This window comes from Artemia sp. Qi Xiang Cuo, chromosome 15 (genome assembly GCF_049724085.1).
Source record: "Artemia sp. Qi Xiang Cuo chromosome 15, ASM4972408v1, whole genome shotgun sequence".
Taxonomy (NCBI): Eukaryota; Metazoa; Arthropoda; class Branchiopoda; order Anostraca; family Artemiidae; genus Artemia; species Artemia sp. Qi Xiang Cuo.
In genome coordinates this window covers 30,444,369-30,470,859 of record NC_142808.1, presented here as the reverse complement: position 1 = coordinate 30,470,859, position 26,491 = coordinate 30,444,369, and the positions used below count along the sequence as shown (strand labels likewise).

General features: G+C 34.8%; 1 protein-coding gene across 1 annotated transcript in view; it reads left to right on the top strand.

Annotated features, from left to right (window-relative positions):
- ND-B14.7 (NADH dehydrogenase (ubiquinone) B14.7 subunit) overlaps window positions 1-26,029 on the top strand; it is a 31,553-nt gene extending 5,524 nt beyond the window's left edge. The window contains exons 2-3 of the mRNA XM_089101441.1: window positions 14,381-14,596; window positions 25,768-26,029. Coding sequence (XP_088957567.1) covers window positions 14,381-14,596; window positions 25,768-25,979 — 428 coding nt within the window. The 3' untranslated portion in view covers window positions 25,980-26,029. The remainder of the gene's footprint in view (window positions 1-14,380; window positions 14,597-25,767) is intronic.
- Window positions 26,030-26,491: the final 462 nt, after the last annotated feature.

The following is a 26,491-nucleotide window of genomic DNA, read 5'->3' as shown; positions in this document are numbered from 1 at the left end:
CTTTTTCACAAATCATATTCATAATCTTCAGTAACTTATTTCTAACCTGAGAGCCACCATATTTAAGAAACTCATTTACCATACTATCAGCACCTGGAAGTTTTTTTATTTTTTAATCCTTTTAGTATTGTCACTAATTCTTTCTCATAAAACAAATCTCCCTTCATATTCAAGGTATAAAAAACTTTTTTTTATTTCCCTCTATATCTTTTCCTGCAACTGTATCTCAGTTTAACATGCCAGTACAATATTTTACTATTATGCCAACTAGCTGCATCTTCCAAATCCTTGGCAATTTTATCAGTGGCCTCCACTTCAAACCTCCTTAGTTCATGTTGTAATGCTTTCTCCACTTTCTTTACATTACTTTTGTTTTCATATGATCTAACAATCTGATAATTCTTTTACAAACCCTTTTTCCTTTTTACTAAACATAAAGCCTTTTCACTTATATTCCTAGCTACAGTCTTAACTTTCTTCCCTAAGACCATCAGCAACTGCACAAATTGTTTTTCTAAAATTATTCCAACCATCTTCCATATTGTCAAATTTTAAACTCTGAAGTTTAGTATTCAACTGTTCTTCAAAAGTTTCTATCAAATTCTCATCCTGGAGTCAACCAACATCATTATTTCCTGGGAGGTTGTTATCCTTCTGAAATTTCACCTTTAAATTAACCCTAGACACTACTAGATGATGATCTTTACTTTTAACATTAATAACAGCACTCCTACATACCCTAGTAGGTACTTGTCTAAAATATGAAACACACTCAAGAACTTGTATTGCAAATACCCAGTTTTTCATGCTGTTTATACCAGATAATAACCTGTGGCTTGTTGAGAAACCTCATTATAGATTTTTTAATTAACTATTTAGGTGGTATTTTGGTTAGGTTATGCACTCTGGGTGCCCCCCTTTCCATAATTTTAGTTCTAGTTTTCATAATTTTGTTAGTAAAGCATTGTATTTTCATCATATTTTGTTTTATTTCATTAGCATTCACCAAACTTCACTTCTTGAGTATGTTTCATATAATAGACAAGTACCCCCTAGTATCTTGTATTGATCTTGCCGGTCTTCAGTTTGCTATAACATAACCAATAAGGTTTGCTGTCTTACCATCATGTGAATACCATGTTGACTTATGGGCCATTTAATGACCAAACACCATATTGGTTATAACTATATTGTTATACCTACAAAATTGCAAAAGTCTGTAGCCATTACTGTTTTCTTTTCCTACACCAAGTTTACCTAGGCTAAGATACCATCTATCCCTAATTCTGCCAACCTGGGTGTTAGAATCTCCTAGTAAAAACACCATATTTTTACCTGGGACCCTGTCTATTTGTTCCTGTAACTGTAAGTAAAATTTATCTGGGTCACTAGTATCTCCATCAGTCGGTTCAACAGGGGCATATACTACTATAACTGATACCCTGAACCTTTTATTCATAAAACGAGCAATTAGTATTCTATTATTAATACCTTCCCAGCCTAAACAAGACTTAGCATTTTCCTTATTCATCATGAGCCCTACTCCCCCCCATCATTCCTGCCTAAGTAAACAAATTCTGTATTGCCTAATTTCATGCTTCCTACCCCTGGGATATGAGTTTCTGAAACTCCTAATAAGTCCAGTTCAAATCGTCTGAATTCGTCAGTCAAAATGTTGATATGATGGTCATTTTTTAACATTGTAACATTCCAAGGTCCAATTTTCATGTTCTTTAAATCATTGAAATTATTTTGGCCTGAGGAAAAGAAATGATCCCAGATACCAGTGCAGGACAGGGATCAACATATCCTCTCAAGTCTACGCCAAAGCACTTAAGCCAGCTTAGAACCAGACAGCAAGAAGTCCCTGGGACCTCCAGTATGAATGGAGGCTTTGTACAATCCTGGGCCCATCATGGTTACAGCATGGTTTTCAGCAAAAGGTAATGTTCTTCTATCAACAAGAGTCAAAATCCTGCACAGACAGTTCCAAGCCTATTAGCTCCAACTCATTATATATTCATGCCTACAAATATTATTCTACTACAGGGAGGAAAACCCATAGTAGATAAATTAGCTAGGAAGAGGTTTTTCAGTGCAAAAACGCCCATCAAAACAGACCAAGCCCAGAAGAATTATCCATTAATTAGAATCCCGTGTTGTTTACTAGGCTATAATTTTCTCAAGGGGTGCCACTCCTCAAGTGGGAATAGAGATGACTGCAAGGTCCCCAGTCTTGCAGGTACCCCAAAAGGGTTGAAGCAGCCCTTTGCAGAGGCCATTGTCCATAGATCTAGATCTTACACCCTGTCATAGTTTTCCTCTTATAGAGGATCCTCCCATGACAGTGTTCTGCATCACCATGCAATTTAACCCATTACTGGGAGAAGGTTTGTTGCTCATGGGACGTTCTGACATGCTGGTGGCCCTTGTTGAGTGCACATTTGAGGTGCATTTTCCTCCTCCACCTGTATTTATGGCCCCAGGCAATGGTGCCTCAGTTTCTATTAAGGACCCACCAGGACAAACTCTTGGTCTGTGCCTTGTATGGAGGGGCCCTATGTATCTGTAGGCCGTTCCCCTATCGCCACCTGGGGACATGCTGAGTGGTCTGGGGGACCTTTTTTTCTCAAAACTAGAAGCTTAGTACCTAAAAATCATCTAACATTGCCAAGGATAACAGATGCAACTTGACTTTATACATCCTTGTTTCTCAAAGCTTAAATATAAGTACCTCAAAATCATCTAACATTACTAAGGATAGCAGATGTTATTTGACCATATGCATGCAAGGGCATATCCGAAATTTATGTTTGTGAGGGGTTATTTTTTTCAGGGGGTGGGTATTTACAAAAGAAAATTGTGTATTTGCATTTTTGTTAAAATGCAAATAAAATTTGTTATTTTGAAAGAAATAACTTTTTTTGTTATAAAAAAAGTAAGTAAAACTAGTGTGTAAAATAAACTTTTATATCTTAGTAGAAATTCGTCCTTGTTTCAGGCAAGATGTTTCAAAATGCAAACTATTCAGAATTTTGGAAGCACACTTTTTAGCATTCTCAAACTACCTGATTAGCAATATAAGCTAGTCACTTGGGCTCTTCTAAAGGAAAAACTTTAGGTACGAGAAAGTAAAATTCTCCAAATAGCACTCTTAGTTAGTTGTTTGTAATCCCAATTATGTATAAATTTATTAATTGCAAACATGGTAACATAAAAACATGAGTGGTGGCACAATAACATAAGAACAATTCAAGACAATGCTTAAATGCACATAATGATAGCGTCATACCACAAGATCAACTAACAGAATAAAATTGTTATCAAGACAGATCTTGGCAAGACCTAATATGCAATTTTTCTGAGGCTTATCTACTTTTGAAAGTCTAAACTTGGACAATTGCCACTGTTGCAGATGGAAGTGTGTTTCAAATTTTTTAAGCATTGCTAAATAAAGAGTTTTGGTCTAATCTTTTCTATTTGCATGGTGGACAAATTCTGTGGGCATGAGCTTAATACTGGGGCTGTTGAGAAGAAAACAATTCTTACTTCATAGTATGCAGAATAATTGATGGTAACACATTTTGACTGTTGATTCTCCTATACTTTATCCCAACCTTCCTTCCCCCTAACATGCAAATATAAGGCTCAAATTACATATTTCGCATTTTTTCCATTTATTGACTTTGTCTGAGCTGGTTCAATTTATGGGTACATTTGTTGAAAAAAGAGTGATATGTAGTAAAATGTTTTGGAAAAATATAATTTTGATTATATATTGGTATCAAAAATCCTGTTTTCTAGAGTTTTGGTTACTATTGAGCTGGGTTGCTCCTTACTTACAGTTTGTTACCACAAACTGTTTAATATTTTCCTAACCACTTTCTAAGATAGTGAAAAGCAGCTGTCTAGACTTTTACCTATCTTATTTCAATGAATTTATACCTTGGTACCCTAACTTACCTTAACTTCTCTTCAGTAAGATAAGGTGGATAAGCAATTGTATAGAAAATCTTTCTGGATATAAATTTGAATATTGATTACCTTCTTGTTTAGGCATCCCATTAGAACAAGCTAGCTGACATTGAACCAACCTCTATTGACACCTTTCTCAAAATGCTACTACTAACAACTCACCACAGCACCAAGCTGCCCGAGGCCAACACAGCTATGCAAGCTTGTCCTCCTTCCCAATCTATTGGCTATTGTACTTTTAACATCGTCAGTGTGTCCACCATATTTACTAATAATACTACCAAAATAAGTGATGCTGCCCACCTGATCAATCTTTTCATTACTAAACGTCACCTTTTCATCTTCACTTATTCCTAGCCTTAGTGACTTAGTCTTCTTAACATTAATTTTCAAACCTATTTTAGCATCCTGAACTTCCAAAACCTCTAAAACTTCATTCATTTTGCTCACACTTTCATCTAGGATGCTTAAATAATCAGTGTTATTCATTAACAAATCCAGTAGAGTTTTTCCTCCCTATTTGGTTCTGTGGTCTCCCATTGCCTTTCCTGTGCTCCTTAAGACAAAGTTCATCAAAATGATCCATATAAATGGGGATATATGGTGCTTAACTCCTGATTTAATACAAAACCAGAGCTTCTGAAGAGCTTCTGGTGAAGCTCTTCTATCAACAGAATCATATGCTTGCTCATAATCTATAAAACTGAGGACCAAAGGTGTTTGACAACTAAGGAACTTCTAAATTAATAACCTAAGAGTGAAAATTTGGTCAACGCATCCTCTACCTTTTCTAAAACTGCACTGTTATTCTCTTAAATCTTTGTCTACAGCATCTCTCAGTCTAAAAAGTGTCACATTACTAATTAATTTGCTACCTACAGAGACCAGACTAATGCCACAATAATTACAACACTCATTTGTATCACCTTTTTTATACAGTTGTTTAGTTAAGCTTTTCCTAAAATCATTAGGTACTTCCCCTTTTTCACAAATCATATTCATAATCTTCAGTAACTTATTTCTAACCTGAGAGCCACCATATTTAAGAAACTCATTTACCATACTATCAGCACCTGGAAGTTTTTTATTTTTTAATCCTTTTAGTATTGTCACTAATTCTTTCTCATAAAACAAATCTCCCTTCATATTCAAGGTATAAAAAACTTTTTTTTATTTCCCTCTATATCTTTTCCTGCAACTGTATCTCAGTTTAACATGCCAGTACAATATTTTACTATTATGCCAACTAGCTGCATCTTCCAAATCCTTGGCAATTTTATCAGTGGCCTCCACTTCAAACCTCCTTAGTTCATGTTGTAATGCTTTCTCCACTTTCTTTACATTACTTTTGTTTTCATATGATCTAACAATCTGATAATTCTTTTACAAACCCTTTTTCCTTTTTACTAAACATAAAGCCTTTTCGCTAATATTCCTAGCTACAGTCTTAACTTTCTTCCCTAAGACACCATTTGCAACTTCAAAGATTGTTTTCTTAAAATTATTCCAACCATCTTCCACATTGTCAAATTTTAAACTCTCAAGTTTAGTATTCAACTGTTCTTCAAAAGTTTCTATCAAATTCTCATCCTGGAGTCAACCAACATCATTATTTCCTGGGAGGTTGTTATCCTTCTGAAATTTCACCTTTAAATTAACCCTAGACACTACTAGATGATGATCTTTACTTTTAACATCAATAACAGCACTCCTACATACCCTAGTAGGTACTTGTCTAAAATATAAAACACACTCAAGAACTTGTATTGCAAATACCCAGTTTTTCATGCTGTTTATACCAGATAATAACCTGTGGCTTGTTGAGAAACCTCATTATAGATTTTTTAATTAACTATTTAGGTGGTATTTTGGTTAGGTTATGCACTCTGGGTGCCCCCCTTTCCATAATTTTAGTTCTAGTTTTCATAATTTTGTTAGTAAAGCATTGTATTTTCATCATATTTTGTTTTATTTCATTAGCATTCACCAAACTTCACTTCTTGAGTATGTTTCATATAATAGACAAGTACCCCCTAGTATCTTGTATTGATCTTGCCAGTCTTCAGTTTACTATATCATAATCAATAAGGTTTGCTGTCTTGCCATCATGTGAATACCATGTTGACTTATGGGCCATTTTATGACCAAACACTATATTGGTTATAACTAGATTGTTATACCTACAAAATTGCAAAAATCTATAGCCATTACTGTTTTCTTTTCCTACACCAAATTTACCTAGGCTAAGATACCCTCTATCCCTAATTCTGCCAACCTGGGTGTTAAAATCTCCTAGTAAAAATACCATATTTTTACCTGGGACCCTGTCTATTTGTTCCTGTAACTGTAAGTAAAATTTATCTGGGTCACTAGTATCTCCATCAGTCGGTTCAACAGGGGCATATACTACTATAACTGATACCCTGAACCTTTTATTCATAAAACGAGCAATTAGTATTCTATTATTAATACCTTCCCAGCCTAAACAAGACTTAGCATTTTCCTTATTCATCATGAGCCCTACTCCCCCCCATCATTCCTGCCTAAGTAAACAAATTCTGTATTGCCTAATTTCATGCTTCCTACCCCTGGGATATGAGTTTCTGAAACTCCTAATAAGTCCAGTTCAAATCATCTGAATTTGTCAGTCAAAATGTTGATATGATAGTCATTTTTTAACATTGTAACATTCCAAGGTCCAATTTTCATGTTCTTTAAATCATTGAAATTATTTTGGCCTGAGGAAAAGAAATGATCCCAGATACCAGTGCAGGACAGGGATCAACATATCTTCTCAAGTCTACGCCAAAGCACTTAATCCAGCTTAGAACCAGACAGCAAGAAGTCCCTGGGACCTCCAGTATGAATGGAGGCTTTGACAATCCTGGGCCCATCATGGTTACAGCATGGTTTTCAGCAAAAGGTAATGCTCTTCTATCAACAAGAGTCAAAATCCTGCACAGACAGTTCCAAGCCTTTTATCTCCAACTCATTATATATTCATGCCTACAAATATTATTCTACTACAGGGAGGAAAACCCATAGTAGATAAATTAGCTAGGAAGAGGTTTTTCAGTGCAAAAACGCCCATCAAAACAGACCAAGCCCAGAAGAATTATCAATTAATTAGAATCCCGTGATGTTTACTAGGCTATAATTTTCTCAAGGGGTGCCACTCCTCAAGTGGGAATAGAGATGACTTCAAGGTCCCCAGTCTTGCAGGTACCCCAAAAGGGTTGAAGCAGCCCTTTGCAGAGGCCATTGTCCATAGATTTAGATCTTACACCCTGTCACAGTTTTCCTCTTATAGAAGATCCTCCCATAATGGTGTTCTGCATCACCATGCAATTTAACTCATTATTGGGAGAAGGTTTGTAGCTCATGGGACGTTCTGACATGCTGGTGGCCCTTGTTGAGTGTACATTTGAGGTGCATCTTCCTCCTCCACCTGTATTTATGGCCCCAGGCAATGGTGCCTCAGTTTCTATTAAGGACCCACCAGGACAAACTCTTGGTCTGTGCCTTGTATGGAGGGGCCCTATGTATCTGTAGGCCGTTCCCCTATCGCCACCTGGGGACATGCTGAGTGGTCTGGGGGACCTTTTTTCTGAAAACTAGAAGCTTAGTACCTAAAAATCATCTAACATTGCCAAGGATAACAGATGCAACTTGACTTTATACATCCTTGTTTCTCAAAGCTTAAATATAAGTACCTCAAAATCATCTAACATTACTAAGGATAGCAGATGTTATTTGACCGTATGCATGCAAGGGCATATCTGAAATTTATGTTTGTGAGGGGTTATTTTTTTCAGGGGGTGGGTATTTACAAAAGAAAATTGTGTATTTGCATTTTTGTTAAAATGCAAATAAAATTTTTTATTTTGAAAGAAATAACTTTTTTTGTTATAAAAAAAAGTAAGTAAAACTAGTGTGTAAAATAAACTTTTATATCTTAGTAGAAATTCGTCCTTGTTTCAGGCAAGATGTTTCAAAATACAAACTATCCAGAATTTTGGAAGCACACTTTTTAGCATTCTCAAACTACCTGATTAGCAATATAAGCTAGTCACTTGGGCTCTTCTAAAGGAAAAACTTTAGGTACGAGAAAGTAAAATTCTCCAAATAGCACTCTTAGTTAGTTGTTTGTAATCCCAATTATGTATAAATTTATTAATTGCAAACATGGTAACATAAAAACATGAGTGGTGGCACAATAACATAAGAACAATTCAAGACAATGCTTAAATGCACATAATAATAGTGTCATACCACAAGATCAACTAACAGAATAAAACTGTTATCAAGATAGATCTTGGCAAGACCTAATATACAATTTTGCTGAGGCTTATCTACTTTTGAAAGTCTAAACTTGGACAATTGCCACTGTTGCAGATGGAACAGTGTGTTTCAAATTTTTTAAGCATTGCTAAATAAAGAGTTTTGGTCTAATCTTTTCTATTTGCATGGTGGACAAATTCTGTGGGCATGAGCTTAATACTGGGGCTGTTGAGAAGAAAACAATTCTTACTTCATAGTATGCAGAATAATTGATGGTAACACATTTTGACTGTTGATTCTCCTATACTTTATCCCAACCTTCCTTCCCCCTAACATGCAAATATAAGGCTCAAATTACATATTTCGCATTTTTTCCATTTATTGACTTTGTCTGAGCTGGTTCAATTTATGGGTACATTCGTTGAAAAAAGAGTGATATGTAGTAAAATGTTTTGGAAAAATATAATTTGGATTATATATTTCACATTAGGAGGGGGGTTGACTAAAGTAAATGGAATTGCAGTTAAAATGTGTTAACTACAAATATTTTGCATATTATAAGATAACAATTGTTTTCTTACCATGTTTCCTTTGTAGTGCCCCTAATTTTAGATTTATACAATTCTGTCTTGTAATGATAGAGTGAAAAAAAAGTATTATTAGAACTGAAGAAAAAGAATCAGAATTGGTCAGTAGAATTTTTTCTGAAGGTATTAAAGCAAGAATGTTGCCATTATAACATTTTATCTAGAGGAGTTAATAATCTATATTGCTGTAAAAAATACTTACTCTGTTTGTTAATCTAGGCATTACCAGCCAGTTTTGTCAGTGTGTCAAGTTTCATTACAATATGAAAACTTACATCTTTACATTTCCTATTCAATAAATGCCTTAAAGTCAATTATTCTGTGAGAACAATTATAAAAATGCTTAATTAGGAGATAGTTAACTCTCATACAAGCTATAAACTTATACTAAATTTAGAAAAATCTCTACAAAATCAATAGCAATATTTGCTTAAAAATATGAACATGCAAGATTTGCTCTATATTCAGTAAGCTGACTTTGTAATTTTGGGCATTTAGTAGCCTATTGCAATTATTGAATTGTATTCATATCTTATTGAAATATATTACAATTAATCTAACTAGCATATTGTGATTCAGAGCTCAATTAGCTGCATTTTAACCTTTTAGAGACAGAGAATTCTTCATATGGTTATTTATCAATATAGCCCAACAACATTTTTGGTAACCCTTGGTTCACACTGATTTATATATAGGCTATATATATATATATATATATATATATATATATATATATATATATATATATATATATATATATATATATATATATAATTTGGCAAAAACATTTCCCTGCTTCTGTATCTGTGATCTGATTTGTATATATATATATATATATATATATATATATATATATATATATATATATATATATATATATATAATTTGGCAAAAACATTTCCCTGCTTCTGTATCTGTGATCTGATTTGTATATATATATATATATATATATATATATATATATATATATATATATATATATATATATATATATATATATATATATATATATATATATATATATATATATATATATATATATATATATATATAGAGAGAGAGAGAGAGAGAAACTTCAAAGGAGCAGTTGAATACTAAACTGAAGAGTTTAAAATGAGTCAATGTAGAAGATGGTTGGAATAATTTTAGGAAAATAGATTGTGTTGTTGCTGCGGGTGTCATATGGAAGAAAGTTAGAAATGTATCTGGGAATATTAGTTAAAATGCTCTATGCTTAGTAGAGAGAAGGGGGGGGGCTTGTACAGGCAATATTTATGTGATGTATCATATGAAAATAAGAGTAATCTAAAGAAAGCAGAGAAAGCCTTTGTATTGAATTAATGAGGTGTGAAGTGGAGGCCATGGATAAAATTTCTGAAGCTGGAAGAAGCAACCAGATGGTATTATAGTAAATATTGTACTGGCATGTTAATAAATTGAGATGGGATTTTTTTTTATATAGACTTCTCTCAGTTAAAGATAGGAACAGGGCTGCAATTAGTTGTGAGGAAAGAGTTAAAGAGAGATGGCTAGAACATGTTAAGAATATGCTAAACCAGGATAGAGTTACACAAAAAGAATGAAAAAGATTGTGACACTTTGGGTGTGAATGAAGGTTTATTTTGTGAGGAAGAATTAATGACAGTACTGAAAGAATTAAGAAAATAATAAGACCCTAGGTGCTAATTAGTATTGTAAATGAGTTCTTTTTTTAGATATGGTGGTTATGAAATTAAAGATTGGTACTGAAGGCTATGAATAGAATTTGGAGAGATGAAATTTAAGCCCAAAGCAGCACCATTCTTCTAGCAAGACACTCATTATGACGAAGAAGTTGGCATCAGTCGGTAGTTGAGTGGGACGGGCAGTCCCACTCATATTTCCATGGCTTGTCATTCCATTCATTGTCCAGTCTGGACTTGAAGGACGCAGCCCTGGGTGCAGTAGCCGTTTCAGCTTGAAGGTTATTCCATTCGTTGACAACACGCTCGGAGAAGAAGTGTTGCCGCGTTCGTGTATTGACAGAACGTTTTGACAGCTTTTGTGAGTGTCCTCTTGTATGGTGCTGACTTGAATGATTGGTAAAAAGGGGGTTATTTGGTTGTGCGTTATACTTGTAGGTCAGCATCATATCACAACGGCGGCGTCTGAAGACGAGTGTTGGCAACTGCATGCGTTCCAGTCTCTTGTTGTATGGGAGATCTCGTAGGCCAGCTATGTGCTTCGTAGCACGCCTCTGAACTCCTTCGATTAGACTGGTATCATTCTTATAGGAAGGGGAGGTGAGACATGTACCAAAATCCAAAACAGGCCTAACTATATCCTTATAGAGCCTTAGAAAGACTGTACGGGAACAGCTGGTTATGGTGCATTTGAGGAGACCAAGGCTTGAATTTGCTTTTGAAACTGCTTGTTGCCAGTGGCTGTGGAACTTCAATTGTTCATCTATCAGCACTTCTAGATCTCTTTCTTTGGGTCTTGTCATTAGTACTAAGTCAGCCAGTGAATTGGGATTGGACATGTTGTACTGGTGATGGGGGTTGTTGCTTCCAAAGTGAAGGACACTGCACTTTGTTGTGTTGAATTCGAGTAGCCAATCTTATGCCCATGTTTGGATTTTACGAAGGTCACACTGCAGACTTTTTTGATTTGTAGGTCCGAAAAGCTTGGAGTCGTCGGCATAGAGAGTTTTGTCAGCACAGCACAGAAGACTGCTTTCTTTACTGTCATAGAGTCATACATTGTTGATTTTTTTTTTTTTTTTTTTTAATTTTGACAATGACACACTGGATTTTCTTTTAAGATGATTTTCAGCTACTCTTGATGAAGCTCAAAAGAGAGTTTTCTGATAAATTTGACCGATTGGAAAGGGGATCATGCTACTGCGAAATTAAACCTTTGGTTGTTGGTTTTTTTTTTTTTTTGCCTATTTTAACTTCTTCATCCCAAAACATTTGAGTCAGAATACTGAAATTTTCAATATTTGATGGTAACATTGCTGTTTTCTGAAAAACTACTAAATATATTCTCCTTAGAGAATTGAGAGTAAAGAAACTGGTTTGAAAGTCCAAATAAGACTAATCTTGAACTTAAAAATACTTAATAGCAAGAAGAAATATTTAGACTCATAAGAAGCAATTAAAAAGTTTTTGTAAGAAGGAAGAGCAGGAAGAAGGTTAAGTTTAACTTTCAGATCTATGTATGCTGCTAGATGAAAGACAGAGTTTACTGAATAAGTTTAGCAAAGCTCATGGAATGGATGCATCCAGTAACTATGTTAAACCACCCTTTTACTTACCGCAACACTTTTGGTGTAGCAGCCACATGCTAAACTTAGCTTTCCTCAGCTGATTCTAAAGCTGCACTTTCTGATGCTGTTTATAAAAGATAAAAAAAAGCCAAACTTTAAAGTAAACAAAATTCAGTTTATGGAGGAGTATATGCCTGCAATGGGGCCTCCTGTAATTGTGTTGGAATGTTTCAAGCTGAAGAAAAATGCTTCTTTTGAAGTATTTATCCTACAGTTAAGAACCTATGGGCAGTTGGATAAAGATTAGACAGTCTGTGAAGTATACTGCACTGTTGGTAAGTGTTATGCTACATTGTGTAGCGACAATTTAAATTTATGAGGTTTCCCACTTTTCACTAGACCTGCAAAGACCATGCTCTCTCAATATATAGTACATCTGTGTTCAGGAACACAATGTTTTCTGATAGTTGAAAGTACTGTATAAAGATAACTAACAGTAAGTTCACTGCAGACGATTTCTGGCTCTTCATTCTCAGTGCGTACAAACAGCTCCTCCTATATACTCTTTCATTAGCGGGTTACTAATGTTAGTATGTGTCAGCGGTCCAATTACCTTAGAACACGTATTTGGCGGAAACTTTCTCAAAATGCCTTTGAAATCAACTCGAGACTTCGAAACCTACTTGTAATTCCTAAAAACATCAAATAATAACGTTGCACTTCTAATTACCGATTTTCATATATGTATTGAAATATATTAATTTAAAATTTAGTTTCTTTAAGATTTAGTGTTACAACGTTGAAGCCATGTTTCGCATTCAAGAGAAATCTGAATTGTATACCCGTGAAAAGATCTAATGTCGCTTATGTTTTTACATTCTCCGGAGCACTCGCACCTCGGTCCGGGTTAATATAATGGGTGAGATAGGGAACGAGGATACTGTCTATTATTTATATAATGTGGTTGAAAGGAACAAGCTGCAAACATGCCTGTTGAGGAGGCCAAGTTTCAGCAAACTTTGATGATAACAAGTCAACTCTTGTCAGGCAATGGATTCCTTGAGTTTCCAGAGGACAAAGGTGATATGCTGCTGTTGACCTCCACAGAAAACAAAGTCAATATAGTAGTTCTGCAGTTCTTGTGACAGACAATAGGAGCTTGCTGCTCTTAAGGATTACCCTTATGTCTGCCAATTTCACAGAATATTCAAATGCCCTGTGCTAGGCATATTTCCACAAAGACTCCCCCTGCAGGAAATTCCACTCACATGCAAATTTAAGTAGCCAAAGAGAAAGTATGACAAATAGAAATAATAATGAAAAGAGGCAGTTTCAGAATATTCTACACATATTCCAAAATATAGGCAGAATGTATGGTGTTGAATATCCTATAGTATTTTTTTTTTTTTTTTATTCTTGTTTCATATTTTTTGGGGTTGGTTTATCATAACTGAGCAAGATAAAGCTTGAAGAGAAAGTAATATGAAAATATGAAATTAGTGTTAATTGTAGAAAAGTTGTCCATTAACAGAATTGCACAGGGATAACAGGTTGGAACTAAGAAATACTAGTTATAACTTCCTGTGAACTTAGTCTGGTACTGATCATACGCATCACTAGCCAAAATGTTTGGGGAGAGGGCGTGGATTTTACTTTCTGGCTGGTCAATTTTACCAACATGTTTAGGTCATGTTGCTATTGAAATTATGTCATTTTTGTTCTTTAACAACTGAGACTAATCTTCTTTTAATGCTTTTACATCACTTATTTCCACCAGCATATTTGCCCTAATTGGCCATATATCTTGAAATAGTGGTGTTTTGTGCTTCTTCTTTTTTCTAGATCAAAATGATAAGATCTTAGCAGCTCACTGATCTCAGTCAAAAGTGTTTTGTCTGTTCCCTGACTGAAAATATTCCTTTGGTTCATGGCACTGTTGTATTGTATGAAAACTAGACTGCACCCAAGTCAGGGAACGGTTGCCCCCTTCCAAGATTGGTAGAAACTCTAAAAGACACCTGTATAGTATCATCGAAAATTGCCGCATAAAAGCTTAGATTTCTCATGATTTTGACTCCTCGCCCACTCCCAAGAATGAATCTTCTAATGCTTCCACGTAATTTCAAGGCTAAATTCTTTAATTGGCATTCCTTCAAATCAGTCTTGGTGAATTGAGGATACAAAAGATGCAAAATAACGGTCGGTTTGCTTTTTTTCACTTTAGTGAGGTTACAATTCTGAACTTTGTAAAACAAAAAAAATTAACAAGTTTGATTTTAACTTTCAGGTTTTGCTGGCAGTGTTTATGTTGCAGTACTGAATAAACACATCAAAGGAATCCCAAGCCATTTATTTTATATTGCAAAATGGACAGTCCCTGTTGTAGGGATAGCTGCCGCATATGGTATTACCACTTTTATAAGTACCTCTTTAAGACGCAAAGATGATTATTGGAACAATGCCATTGGAGCAGGGATATCTGCTAGTTTGATTGGCACCCTTGGTATGTCTCTCATCTTATTTTTTCCGTTTTTTTAGGGGGGGCATAAAGGGAGTATCTACTTTTTTTTATGAAATCAAGTCCTTTTGACAGGTTTTAGACCCCTTAAGCTTGAGCCTACCCTAAAGTAATTTAAGCCAAATATTTTCTTCCTCTTCTTTCTTGTGATGAAAAGGTTTAAAATAGCGACGAAGACCACACTGCCTTTCCATCACAAACAAGAAGAACAATAGGAAATTCTTTTCGTAAGACCGTGAAGATAATTTGAATGATTATTTCGGCCCTATGTCCTACGGCCGTCCTCAGCAAGATAAAAATATATAAAAGAAGAAAAACTCACAACAATATGATTTTTATCAGTCCTGGTTGAACCTTTTTGAAGTAAGGATGCTGGGACTGTTTTGAAAATTCATACTTGTTAGTTTTATTGGTCGCATATTGTTGTGAGTTTTTCTTCTTTTATGTATTTTTGTTTTGCTGAGCACGGTCCTTGGACATAGGGCCGAAATATTCATTCAAATTATCTTCACTGTCTTACGAAAAGAATTCCCTATTGTTCTTCTTGTTTTTGTTGTTTATGAATAGGTTTTATACTGTACAAATTGTCCATCTTCTTTTTCTTTAAATCCAACTCCTTATCTAATGCTGCGATGATAACATTGCTGTCCTGAACTGTTTAAACCTAACACTGATTGCTTACTTAAGTTCTATCCACCCTATGAGACGTTTTGGGGCTACTTTAAAATTTCAAATATTAGTGCTCAATATGCTGCCCTTTCAGGTAACTTCTGGATAGTTGAATAATATGCTGCCTGCCAAAGTTATCTAACTACCTCTCTTGAGGTCTCCCTTGTGATCAATGTCCCTCAACTTTTCTTTCAAGGGATATCTTTCAGACGTGAACAAGATTCATTCTATTGACGTGCACAAACCAGCTCAGCTGCTGTCTTCTAACTTAGTTTAGAACTGTGTTTGGTGATTTTAGTCTTCTTGTGACCTTTTTATTCATGATATGGTCAGTGTGTCTAATCTTCATTATCTAGTGTAGGGAATCGCGTTTCAAATTCGATAAAGTTGCACTCATTTTTCTCTCTTACTATCTATCACTCACATCCATCCAGAGCAAAAGTTAAGTTTAGGCTATTGAAAAGGTAACTTTCAAATTGTTCTAAAGGCAGCTGGATTTTGAATCCTCTGAAACTAGACCTGGTAAGGACTGGACAACATTTAAGGTCAGCAGTTTGGTGATTATTAGCTGTTAGAAACATGTCATGGCAGAGAAATTGGTCTACTTTTTATACTTGTTCCCCATCGATCATTATAGAATGGGGTTGAAGGTGTTCTGGCATGATGTAATTGTGACTTTAGTTTTTTTTCATTAATCTGCATACTAAACAGCTTTATTGTATGAGCGATCACGTCTGCCTGTCTTTGGAGATCTTGGACGGTCATAGCTGTCTGAACTATTTATAAGTATCCAAGAACCGTGTCTAAAAGAAGCTCTAAGTTAAGAACACATTGCCAAACAGTTGTGTATTTTGCTCCTAAATGTATTATGCAGTCTATGTAAACATAATTTTTTTGTATGGATGATGACTTTAAAAATATTTTTTTTCTTTTGTGGCTAATTGTGGTATTGCATGTTTACACAATACCATCAAAAGTTGGAAAGAGGCTATAGTTTTTGGCAAAGGGGAGAATTTGGTGCTTCAAAAATTGTATTTTATGCCCACTTTTCTAGAGGGTATGGGGGATAATTTTAACCCTTATGTCCGCCCAATTCCCAAAAATATGCATAATTTCAGTGTTAAAAGAAGGGGGATAAGTTTTGGATGCAAATATTTTTCCCTTCGGATGGACATGAGTTTAGATTGTAAGATGGAGGACTTTTGCATGGGGGCTTTATTTTTCTACGCAAAGAGATACTGTAATTACATACTTTTGTTGAGAAGAGAAAAAGGAATGAGAAGGAATAGAAAATTCCTTATAGAGAATAGAAAAGAGAAAAAGGAATAGAAATGAGAAGATGAGGGGCATGCTCTCTTTATTTATACCAAAACAATATATTTGGATTAAATTTTATTATAATATAAAAGTTCTTTTTATTTAATTTATGATTACTGACCAGTGTTCAGTCTTGTAACTCTTGCTATATAGCCTCTCCTTCTGGTCAGTTTTGCTTTGATTATGCAACTGAGAAACTTACAAAGTAGCTTTATGGGCCTTCGTTAATTTCTTAGGATTACTTGTAGATTAGATATACCACAGGCTTCTTTGTGACATTTTAATGCCGTATTTTCGTTGTCTTTTTTTTTTTTTTTTTTTTTTTTTTTTTTTGTCAGTTATATATGTTTGCTTTTCTTTTGTTTCTAATATGTTTTAGATAACCGTACCATGGTTGTCGCATGCATACCTTGCGAACTATCGTCAAAGGGAATATCTTCTTTTTCCTTTTGAGAAGCGTTCGTAAGCTACGTGCTGCCTGTCATTACAAACTGTGTACTTTATTTACATTGATTATTAAGACTTTCAGATTTGTTATCCTTGCTTTTGATCAAATAAAAATAATTTTTCTCTTGAAAATTCGAAACACTGATGCAAAATTTTAGTTCGAAACGACTTTAAAATAGTCTTAAGTCAGACCTGGTACTGGTCAAACCAAATAGGAAAAGGGCTGAACTACATTAATTAAAACTAAAAAAAAAGTAAGTGTGTGAAAACAGGATGTGTTGTCTCAAACGAGATGAAACAGCGTTTTTCGGAAAAAAGTGTTAACTAAAGAAAAATCAGAGAGTAATATTAAAACCTAAAGGAACAAAAATTAAAATGAATAGTCAAGTCAAACAAAACAGACAGAAATGACTGGAGATAAGAAATAGGCTACCGCCCCTTCTGAATATTCTTTTGTTTTATATGTTTATATAATTTCGTCCAAGAGGAAAAGAAATGTCTTAATGTAGGTATTTTTTGATGATAAGTTTGGTTTGCTACTATTACTGCAACTCACAACTTTCTGCAGCACCAAGCCGCATGTGGCCAACACAGCTACGCACGCTCCTCCTCCATCCCAATCTAGTTAAAGCCTCTCTTTACACGCTCCCAAGAAGTTCCCATTTCCCTTAAATCTTTTCCTTTTATTCTTGTTTTATTCAGAAGTATAGAAAACTAATATACAGCTGGTATACATTTCTGTAAATAGTTATATGGAGCCTCAAACTCGAATGTATCAACTCAACCAAATGAAGCTTAAATAAAATTTCCAAAGATTTCTGATTCACAGTTTTTGCAGCATATGTTTGAAAAATTGTTTCAAATAATAAAAAATTATTATTTGAATTCTAAAAAATTAGCTGTTTACTGAAAGCACAAAATTGACATTAGAAAATGGGATTAGGAGCAGAAAATGCTTAAGTAGCCTATAAATAAAAGATTAATTTATACAAATCTGAATAGTCTTCTATCAAGCGTGAAATCAAAAAGTTCTACTAAAAAAAAAACACAAGCTAGCTTAGTTTTGTGTAAAATGCTGGTTTTTCAGAGGTCTATAAATAGAAATTTTACGAGCCAGTTTATTTGAAATAGATTTTCAAAAATATGTTGCATAAAACTGCGAAGCAGTAATTTTTGTTTGTTCAAGTTTCAAGTTGCTCTCTATTTTCGTCTGAAAACCTTGATTTATTTTTATTTTTCTGTTTTTTTTCAGGTTTTTTAAATTATAAACAATAAACCTTGCAAAAAGATCTTGGTCCAACTATGGTGAAGAAACTATAAAATTCGACATGAGTTTTGTTAAAATAGGACATTAAATATAGAATTTGCTTCGCATCTTTCTTAAATTTCGCCTTTTTTATCTGCAATTTTATCTCATAAAGTTCTACTAATGAAATCAAAAAGTTCTACTAAAAAAAAACACAAGCTAGCTTAGTTTTGTGTAAAATGCTGGTTTTTCAGGGGTCTATAAATAGAAATGTTACGAGCCAGTTTATTTGAAATAGATTTTCAAAAATATGTTGCATAAAACTGCGAAGCAGTAATTTTTGTTTGTTCAAGTTTCAAGTTGCTCTCTATTTTCGTCTGAAAAACCTTGATTTATTTTTATTTTCTGTCTTTTTCAGGTTTTTTAAATTATAAACAATAAACCTTGCAAAAAGATCTTGGTCCAAATATGGTGAAGAAATTATAAAATTTGACATGAGTTTTGTTAAAATAGGACATTAAATATAGAATTTGCTTCGCATCTTTCTTAAATTTCGCCTTAAAAAAATCTGCAATTTTATCTCATAAAGAATCCGTGGGAAATATTATCCTTGGCGTCTTTGGGGGTTGTAGATAAAAAAAACATTTTTTTACGTAATATTGCCCACATGAAATATAAATATATACAGATTTTGTAAAACTTAAGGATGTTAAAAGATTTGTAGCTAATATAATTTACAGAAATTTGTGTTATTATTATTGCAAGTTTTCTGCCGTAATGCTACAAATAATTTTGAACTTCTCACAAGAAAGTATACTGTCATTATTTTTGCTTCTTGAATTTTTACATTGAAGAAGAATTGATCATTAGAATTAAAATTGTACCTTTGCATAACCTATACAGGATAATAACAGTTCCTCACCCGAACAACGAGGAAGATAACTTTTTTGCATGGGAAGCACTGAAGTATCTCCTTGCATTCTTCTTTCTTTTTTTCTTCGCCACTAGTGGGGCGCTAAAAAATGAGTACCTGTTCCAAAAAAAATTTCAGAACGAGGTTACCACGGCCATAACGTAGGGTCCTAACTACTAGACCACTACATCATGTTTAATAGTGTTTGTTCTATACCTTTTTTTGTTGTCCATCACTCTTATTAAAAAAGGCTAAAGATCCTCCAGAGTCATTGCTGGCAAATAGAACGCTGAATCGACGTTTCTTTTGCTCGGTCTTTTTTACTGGGACAATAGCTAACATGTTGCCCAACCCTGCCATAGCGATCAATCCCTAAGCCCCGTATTGCTAAGCAGAACATCAACCCACTTTTCTACCACAGGATCACAGTTTATTATAATGAACTAGTTGATTTTGACTGTTTTTATATAAATCAGCAAAATCCTATTTTGCAACCTAACTGAATCTGTGATGGTGTCTTACCTGGGAAGCGATTGGCTTTTAAAAATCTTCTGCATTAATTGAAAAATTGAATTGCCATTCAGTATTGTATTTTAATTCAGTTATCCTTTCACCGTTACTTTGAGAGGGTCTTTATATTTTAGTTTTTGTGTTTGTTTTAAGGTTTCGTTTTCCATATTATCTTTGGATTTTTATCAGTAATGCTTTATTTTGTTATCGTACACTGAGGACGGTCAAGCAGAAGTCTTGACTGAAATATTTGCAGTGTACATGTTTGTCACTGGCTTTTATGATCCTTGTTTTTCTCTTCTTTAATATGTTTTTTTTTTCGTTTTGTCATGGTTAGCCAGTGCGGTCTCAGAAATTATTTAGGGAGAATTGTAAATCTAGGGGCTAGGGTTTTCGGTCATCTATATTATGAAGGTTCAGGGTTCAAGGGTTTAATCTTCAAAATAAAGCACAACTAAATATATAAACTTGCCCGGCAGCGAGGACGCTTCAAACTTTTTTTTAACAAGGGGAGGGAAAGGCGAACAATTTCTTTACCATCCAATGATAAAAAAAATTTAGTAAGGTAATTACGTAAACTGAATCTAGGTCTCTCATATCTGATCAGAGGCTGACGAGGATTAGAACCAAAACGAGTGTTATGATGATGGACACGGTTAGTAGGAAGCAGATCGAGAGAATACATTATTTAAAGCAGAATAATTTTGAAGAAGTATCGCTACAAAACTATCTAAAATAACTAAAGAAATTGAGAGAGAGGCAAGATGTTCAGAAATTATCAGACACTCTTTACGGGATATGAATCTGGCTGTGACGAGGGTGATGAACCAAACTCTTTTAGAACATGGATTCCCTTATTCTGAAGCCTCTATAGAAGAGTCAGATGACTAGTGAAGGTGTTCAAGTAAACGAACTTGAACGATGTTCAAGTAATAACTAAGGTATGAGTGACTAAGGGAGAAATATACAGAACGATTAGCATGATAAGATAGGAGAAATTGAAAGCGATACATCATTCCAACATTTCGGCTTATCTTTAGTTTCACTTTATCTGTATGAGATTTAAATGACAAATTACTATCTAGCTGGATACCGAGATACCTAATGTTCTCAGCTCTAGAAACACTATTAAGATAGTCAATGACCACAAACCGCAGGCTTGGCAGGCAAACTCCAACTCGAGGGGAAATCACAAAATTTGACTTAGAACAAGTAACCATTAGCCTGTCTTCTTGGAACCACTGTAGTAGACACTTCAAAGCACTTACGATATTCGTGTGTAGTTGCGATTCATCATTAACTTTAACACTGCAAGCAGTGTCATCAGCAAACAACACAGTTAATCCAAGGTCTTTTAAAGCACTAGAAATATCCTTCACGTAAATGAGAAATAAAAGAGGACCCAAAATTGAGCCCTGGGGCATAGCAACTACATTCGACTGGGTCACTTCACAGAAAACAATATTGCGATCACTCATAAATTGAGACCGGTCTGTTAGGTACACATGATTAAATCCTTCACTGGGCCTCTGATTCCACAGTTATCAAGTTTACACTGTAAAATAAAGTGTGAAATGGTGTCAAATGCCTTCTTTATATGAAGAAAAATAGTAGCAGAGATTTCATTATTATCGAGAGCATCATGATTAATTGGGTAATAATTAAAACTGCATGCTCAGTCGAGTGGTTTTTCCGAAATCTGAACTGGGACGGGAGAAAAATTCCTTCTCCGACAGATAAGATACTATCCTGTTGTATAGACACCGCTCAATCAACTTTGAAAATGCTGACAAGATAGATATTGGGCGGTAATTAGTAGGATCTAGGAGGTCATCTCCTTTTTGTAAGGCTATGACCTTGTCCGACTTAAAAATCCTGGGGAATGATCCAGTGGTAAAACATAGATTTATCACGTGTGTCAGTGCATCTGCAACCTCGGAAATTATTGCCTTCAGCAGCTTTGTTGATGACCAATCCTTTCCTTCGGAAGCTCCATTTTTTTGTAACTTTGTTATGCCAATAAGTTCCTGTTCTGTTACCGGGGAAAGAAACATCGAGTCTTGACTGGGGGAAGGTAGGTAAGTTGAAAAATTATGTGATTCTGTATTTGTAGAATTAGAAGAGGGTGAAGGTGGGCCGCGTGGAGCAGTTCTCTCGCCAATAGTCGTGAAATGGCTGTTAAGCAAGCTAATAACCTCCTGTTTGCCTGAAACTCTGTTTACCCCATCCGGAGACATCATCTCATGTGGAAGTGAATTGTCATTATTTTTTCCAAATCAGGAGTATTTGATATCCCATGTCTTTTTTGGGCATCCCTGCGTATTGTCGAAAGTTTTCAAGTAATAAATCTTCTTTGCAGATCGGAGGAAAGTATTCTTATAATTTATAAATATCTTTATTTTCATCAGAAGGATACTGGAGAAAACGCTTATATAGCTTAATTTTTGTCTTTACTGTCTTTAAAAATCCATTCGTAATCCACGGTTTAAACGGGACTTTATGCTTCCGGCACGTTAACGGTTTCAGCGGGCACATTTCATCCGGAACTGCCTTATATCTTTGGACAAAAACCTGCCCTGCCTCATTAGCATTTGAACAAGAAAAAACCCTCAGAAAAACCCCGTTCTTCCAGTGTAACTCTCAGCTTCTGAATAGACGATTCATCCAGCTTCCTACATTTTTTCTTTTTTGTTTGATTTTTCGACCGTCCAATATCAACACTTGTTAAAACAAGAAAATGATCAGAAATATCGTCGACAACAACACTGCTTTCAATTACCTTAAAATCCGTGAAAATATTATCAATGAGCGATGCTGACAATTCTGTAACTCTCGTGGGGATACTGCACGAAGGAAGTAAATCAGAGGCTAGGATAGTAGATAAAAATTGCACTGACTGCAAACCATCCCACAGGTCACCATCACGGTTTGGATACAGATCGATGTTGAAGTCACCCATGAATATAAGATTCCTATATTTCAATTTCAGCTGTGGAATAAATGCATCTAGTTTTTGGACAAATCCACTTACAGAAGAACTAAGTGGACGATAAATTACGCAACACAGGACTGACTTAAAATTTAAATTTATCTCCACAGGCAAAAATTCAAAAACCATTTCTTCATAAAACAAATCAAATTCACTAATTAATCGAACTGGTATACTACTATTTACAAATAAAGCAAGACCTCCACGTTTCCTACCAGTACGGACCCTACTAAAAAATTTATATCCACTCATAGATACAAATGAACTAGAAATATGATCAAGAAACGTTTCTGATATACCTACCAAATCAAACTCCGCCGAAGGCAAAAACGATGATAGATAATCTAAACTGCTTAGTAGACCTTGACAGTTGATCGCTGCCAACCTCAGATCAGATATATTCATTTTTTGCTTAATTTTACTAGGACTTGAATAAAATGTTCGCGGAAGAAGATTCAACGCATTATCATAATTATCAACATCATTACTATAATCAAATAAAAGGTTTTCAAATTCAATGGAGAAGCATCCAGCCGGCTGGTCTGAACCCCACCCATATTTAAATTCTTATTTAAAACTTGCCAACCAAAATTATCTTTGGATGAGTCTCCGATCCGACATGTAAATAAGCAATAAAGGTGGTAGACGTCGCAGCAGTTGAATGAATGACATAACTGTAAGAGACAAGAAAACAGCAGCAAAACTGAACCTTTTTTTTCTTTTTGAAGCACACAAAGAAGAAAAAGAAAGAAAAATGAAGACGAGAATAAATGAATGAAGGTAAAAAATAAGAGAAACATTTCTTCAATTTCTTTTAGCTATTGCAGAACAAAACAAAAAAAAATAAGAAAAATAACCCGAAACTCAAATAACTAAACTTTATCGTGATCTCTCGCCCAGGGCGAAGAATCCGCATTTTTCACTTCAACCCATACTTCCATACCACGGTGCTTAACTCGCGATTTTACTATCGTGCCAAGATCCTTCATGTGCCTAGCTTTTGCCAAAAGTTCATTTCGTATGGAATTCAGCGTGGGCGGCGAATCTGTGCAACCCCGAATGGTCGAACCCCTTAGTTTACCGCCGCACTGCATGACAAGCTCAGAATCAGCTTAACTAGCAAATTTGACTAAGACAGGACCTGGGGCGATACGGTTGTTACGACAGGACCCAAACTGCCATTTTGGGTACCATCTCACATTTTATAATAACATTATCAATTCAAATCTATAAAAAGCACGTAGATATAAAATTTAGTTTTCAAATGAGCCTTTAAATAGGTCTTCATGATGTTCCAGATTTTTTGGCGAGCAAAAAAAAAAGATAAAAAGAGGGAAAGAGACACATCAGTGCCTCCTATGTAAAATAAATTTTCCTTGCTGTTCAAGGTGAGGGGCTATAACTCTTTTTTTTTTAAACTCGTATCTATGGGCTATGGTTCCTTCTGTACTACGTTCCAGATATCGCTGCTACCAGAATGTTTTCTGAAAGTTATCTATTACAAACAGTGGCACCCAAGTTTATTGTTCAAGTTGGACTGTTTGCAACTACTTTGTAGTTTCTCTTTCAATTATTTTTCTGGGTACGTTTGTAGCTAGAGATTTCGCAAATTTTGCTGGGAGGTGGAGTGGAGGTTTGGCTCCAGATATAGGTTGGTCAGATTACATACTTCTTGTTTGCCAAAAAGAAGATTATGCTACTTTATTGCTACAATGGCCTACTGCTTTTGATAACATTGATGCAAGATTTCTTTTCTAACTAAAAACTAATGTAAAATAAAATCCTAATTTCATTACATTCATAAGATTTCTTTTTGTAGGATTCTGTAAGTCTAGTTTCTTAAAAAGACCTTCGGGGGAAGGATAGCTTATTTGGCTTTTGGCGTTGAATTTGTTTTTAGTTTGTATTTTTTCTTCTTCTTTTTTTGCATTATTGTCCAAATATATGTTTTGGAAGTCATTAAGCTAACAATTTTTCTTGGGCAAAATTTGTGTTTCTACTGACTTTCAGAAAATTTGAAGTTGCCTATATTAGCTTACAATTCGACGGAGGAAAAAAAAGCCTGACTTTTCTTACTGGCTTTTTAGCTGAGTGATCAAAGAAGAATAGCTATTCAATAGTGATTTGGATAGCTATCATATAACTTGGTGAAAACTGGAGTAATTTTTAATCATTCAGATACCGTAAAAATCGTCCCTGATACTTTCCTTTTTCACAGGAGTAATACGACCTAGTTTCTAACAATTTTGGAGCTTACCTGTTGAGGTAGTTTCAATGCGAAAATTACTGGGCATACTAGTCCAAACAAACCTAAGAAGAAACAAATATTTTGAAAAACAACTGGGTAGTATCAATTCATGTAACTTCAAAATCGGTAAATATTGTTTTTCTCTGATCGGCGTGAAACTTCCAATGTAAATAGACTAAACCAAGGCGTTCTTATCAATGGCAACACACTTTAGGAGATAACGATGGGAAGGTATCTTGAGAATAGCTGTAAATTACCTGGGGGCGTGGTCAATTGCTGCCATTACCTTTGTTTTTGCTGAGATATAACTGGGAAAATTTCTTGTTTTCCTCTCTCTCTCTCTCTCTCTCTCTCTCTCTCTCTCTCTCTCTCTCTCTCTCTCTCTCTCTCTCTCTCTCTCTCTCATCATATATATATATATATATATATATATATATATATATATATATATATATATATATATATATATATATATATATATATATATATATATATATATATATATATATATATATATATATGACTACTACTGGTACTAACAACTCACTGCAGCACCAAGCCGCCTGAGGCCAGCACAACTACGAACGCTTCTCTTCCATACAATCTTTTCAAATCCTCCCTCTTTTTACCCTCACAGGAAGTTGCAATTAACCTTAAATCTTCCCTTGTGATTTTTCATCCTACTCGGGGACGACCTGTTTTTCACTTGGACCTAGATGGTTGGCTAACAAAGACAATCTTTGGCAATCTTTCATCCTTCGTCTACAGAACTTTTAGGCTTGACAGCAATATTATAATTTTATTTAATATTTTCCAGGTAAAAACTTTCGATTGGGCTATATGTCATTTCTGTTAATATTTGGTGGTGTGATAATGAAAAGGAAGTCAATTGAGCATAATTACATGGGCGGAAAAATATTTTGCGACGGCACTGCAGTAGGCAACGATCGTCTTTTCTTTTATGGAAATCATCCTTCCCAGTACGATTTCAGCTTTGCACACAAAGGTCTGGAAGGAAAAAAGGAGTAGTTAGTGTTGTTTTTGTAAATATGGTTCATCAATAAAATCGATTTGACGTACTGTATGCAAGTATTTTAGGAAGGATTCCTTAACCCCTTATATAGAGTTCCCGTAGTCATTAAAAACGAGTTTTCTTTCAACTTGTGATAGTGCACCAAAGTCATGTTAAAAAGAAATTTCCCGTGGGGAACATAAATAGATGGAGACCCTGTTCTTGTTGTTTGACTTTATGCCATTCTTTTTTTTCAAATTTCCTCATAGTTGAGTAGTATCACGTTTGCGCAGTACGCAGTAGATCGTGGTTTTGAGTCCCGCTGATACTAGGTATGACATAGCAAGTATCTGTTGTTTGCTATGTTGCGGCAAGTGATTATACCGAGAGTACATACTTATACAGAGAGCACTGAATCAACATGAAGCTTGAACTGAGAGAATTAGGTTCAAAGGCATCCGATGTAAGAAGAAGTCGCTTTTTATTTTTGTCAGCTGAAATACCAAAAAAGGCCCCATTTCAATGAAAA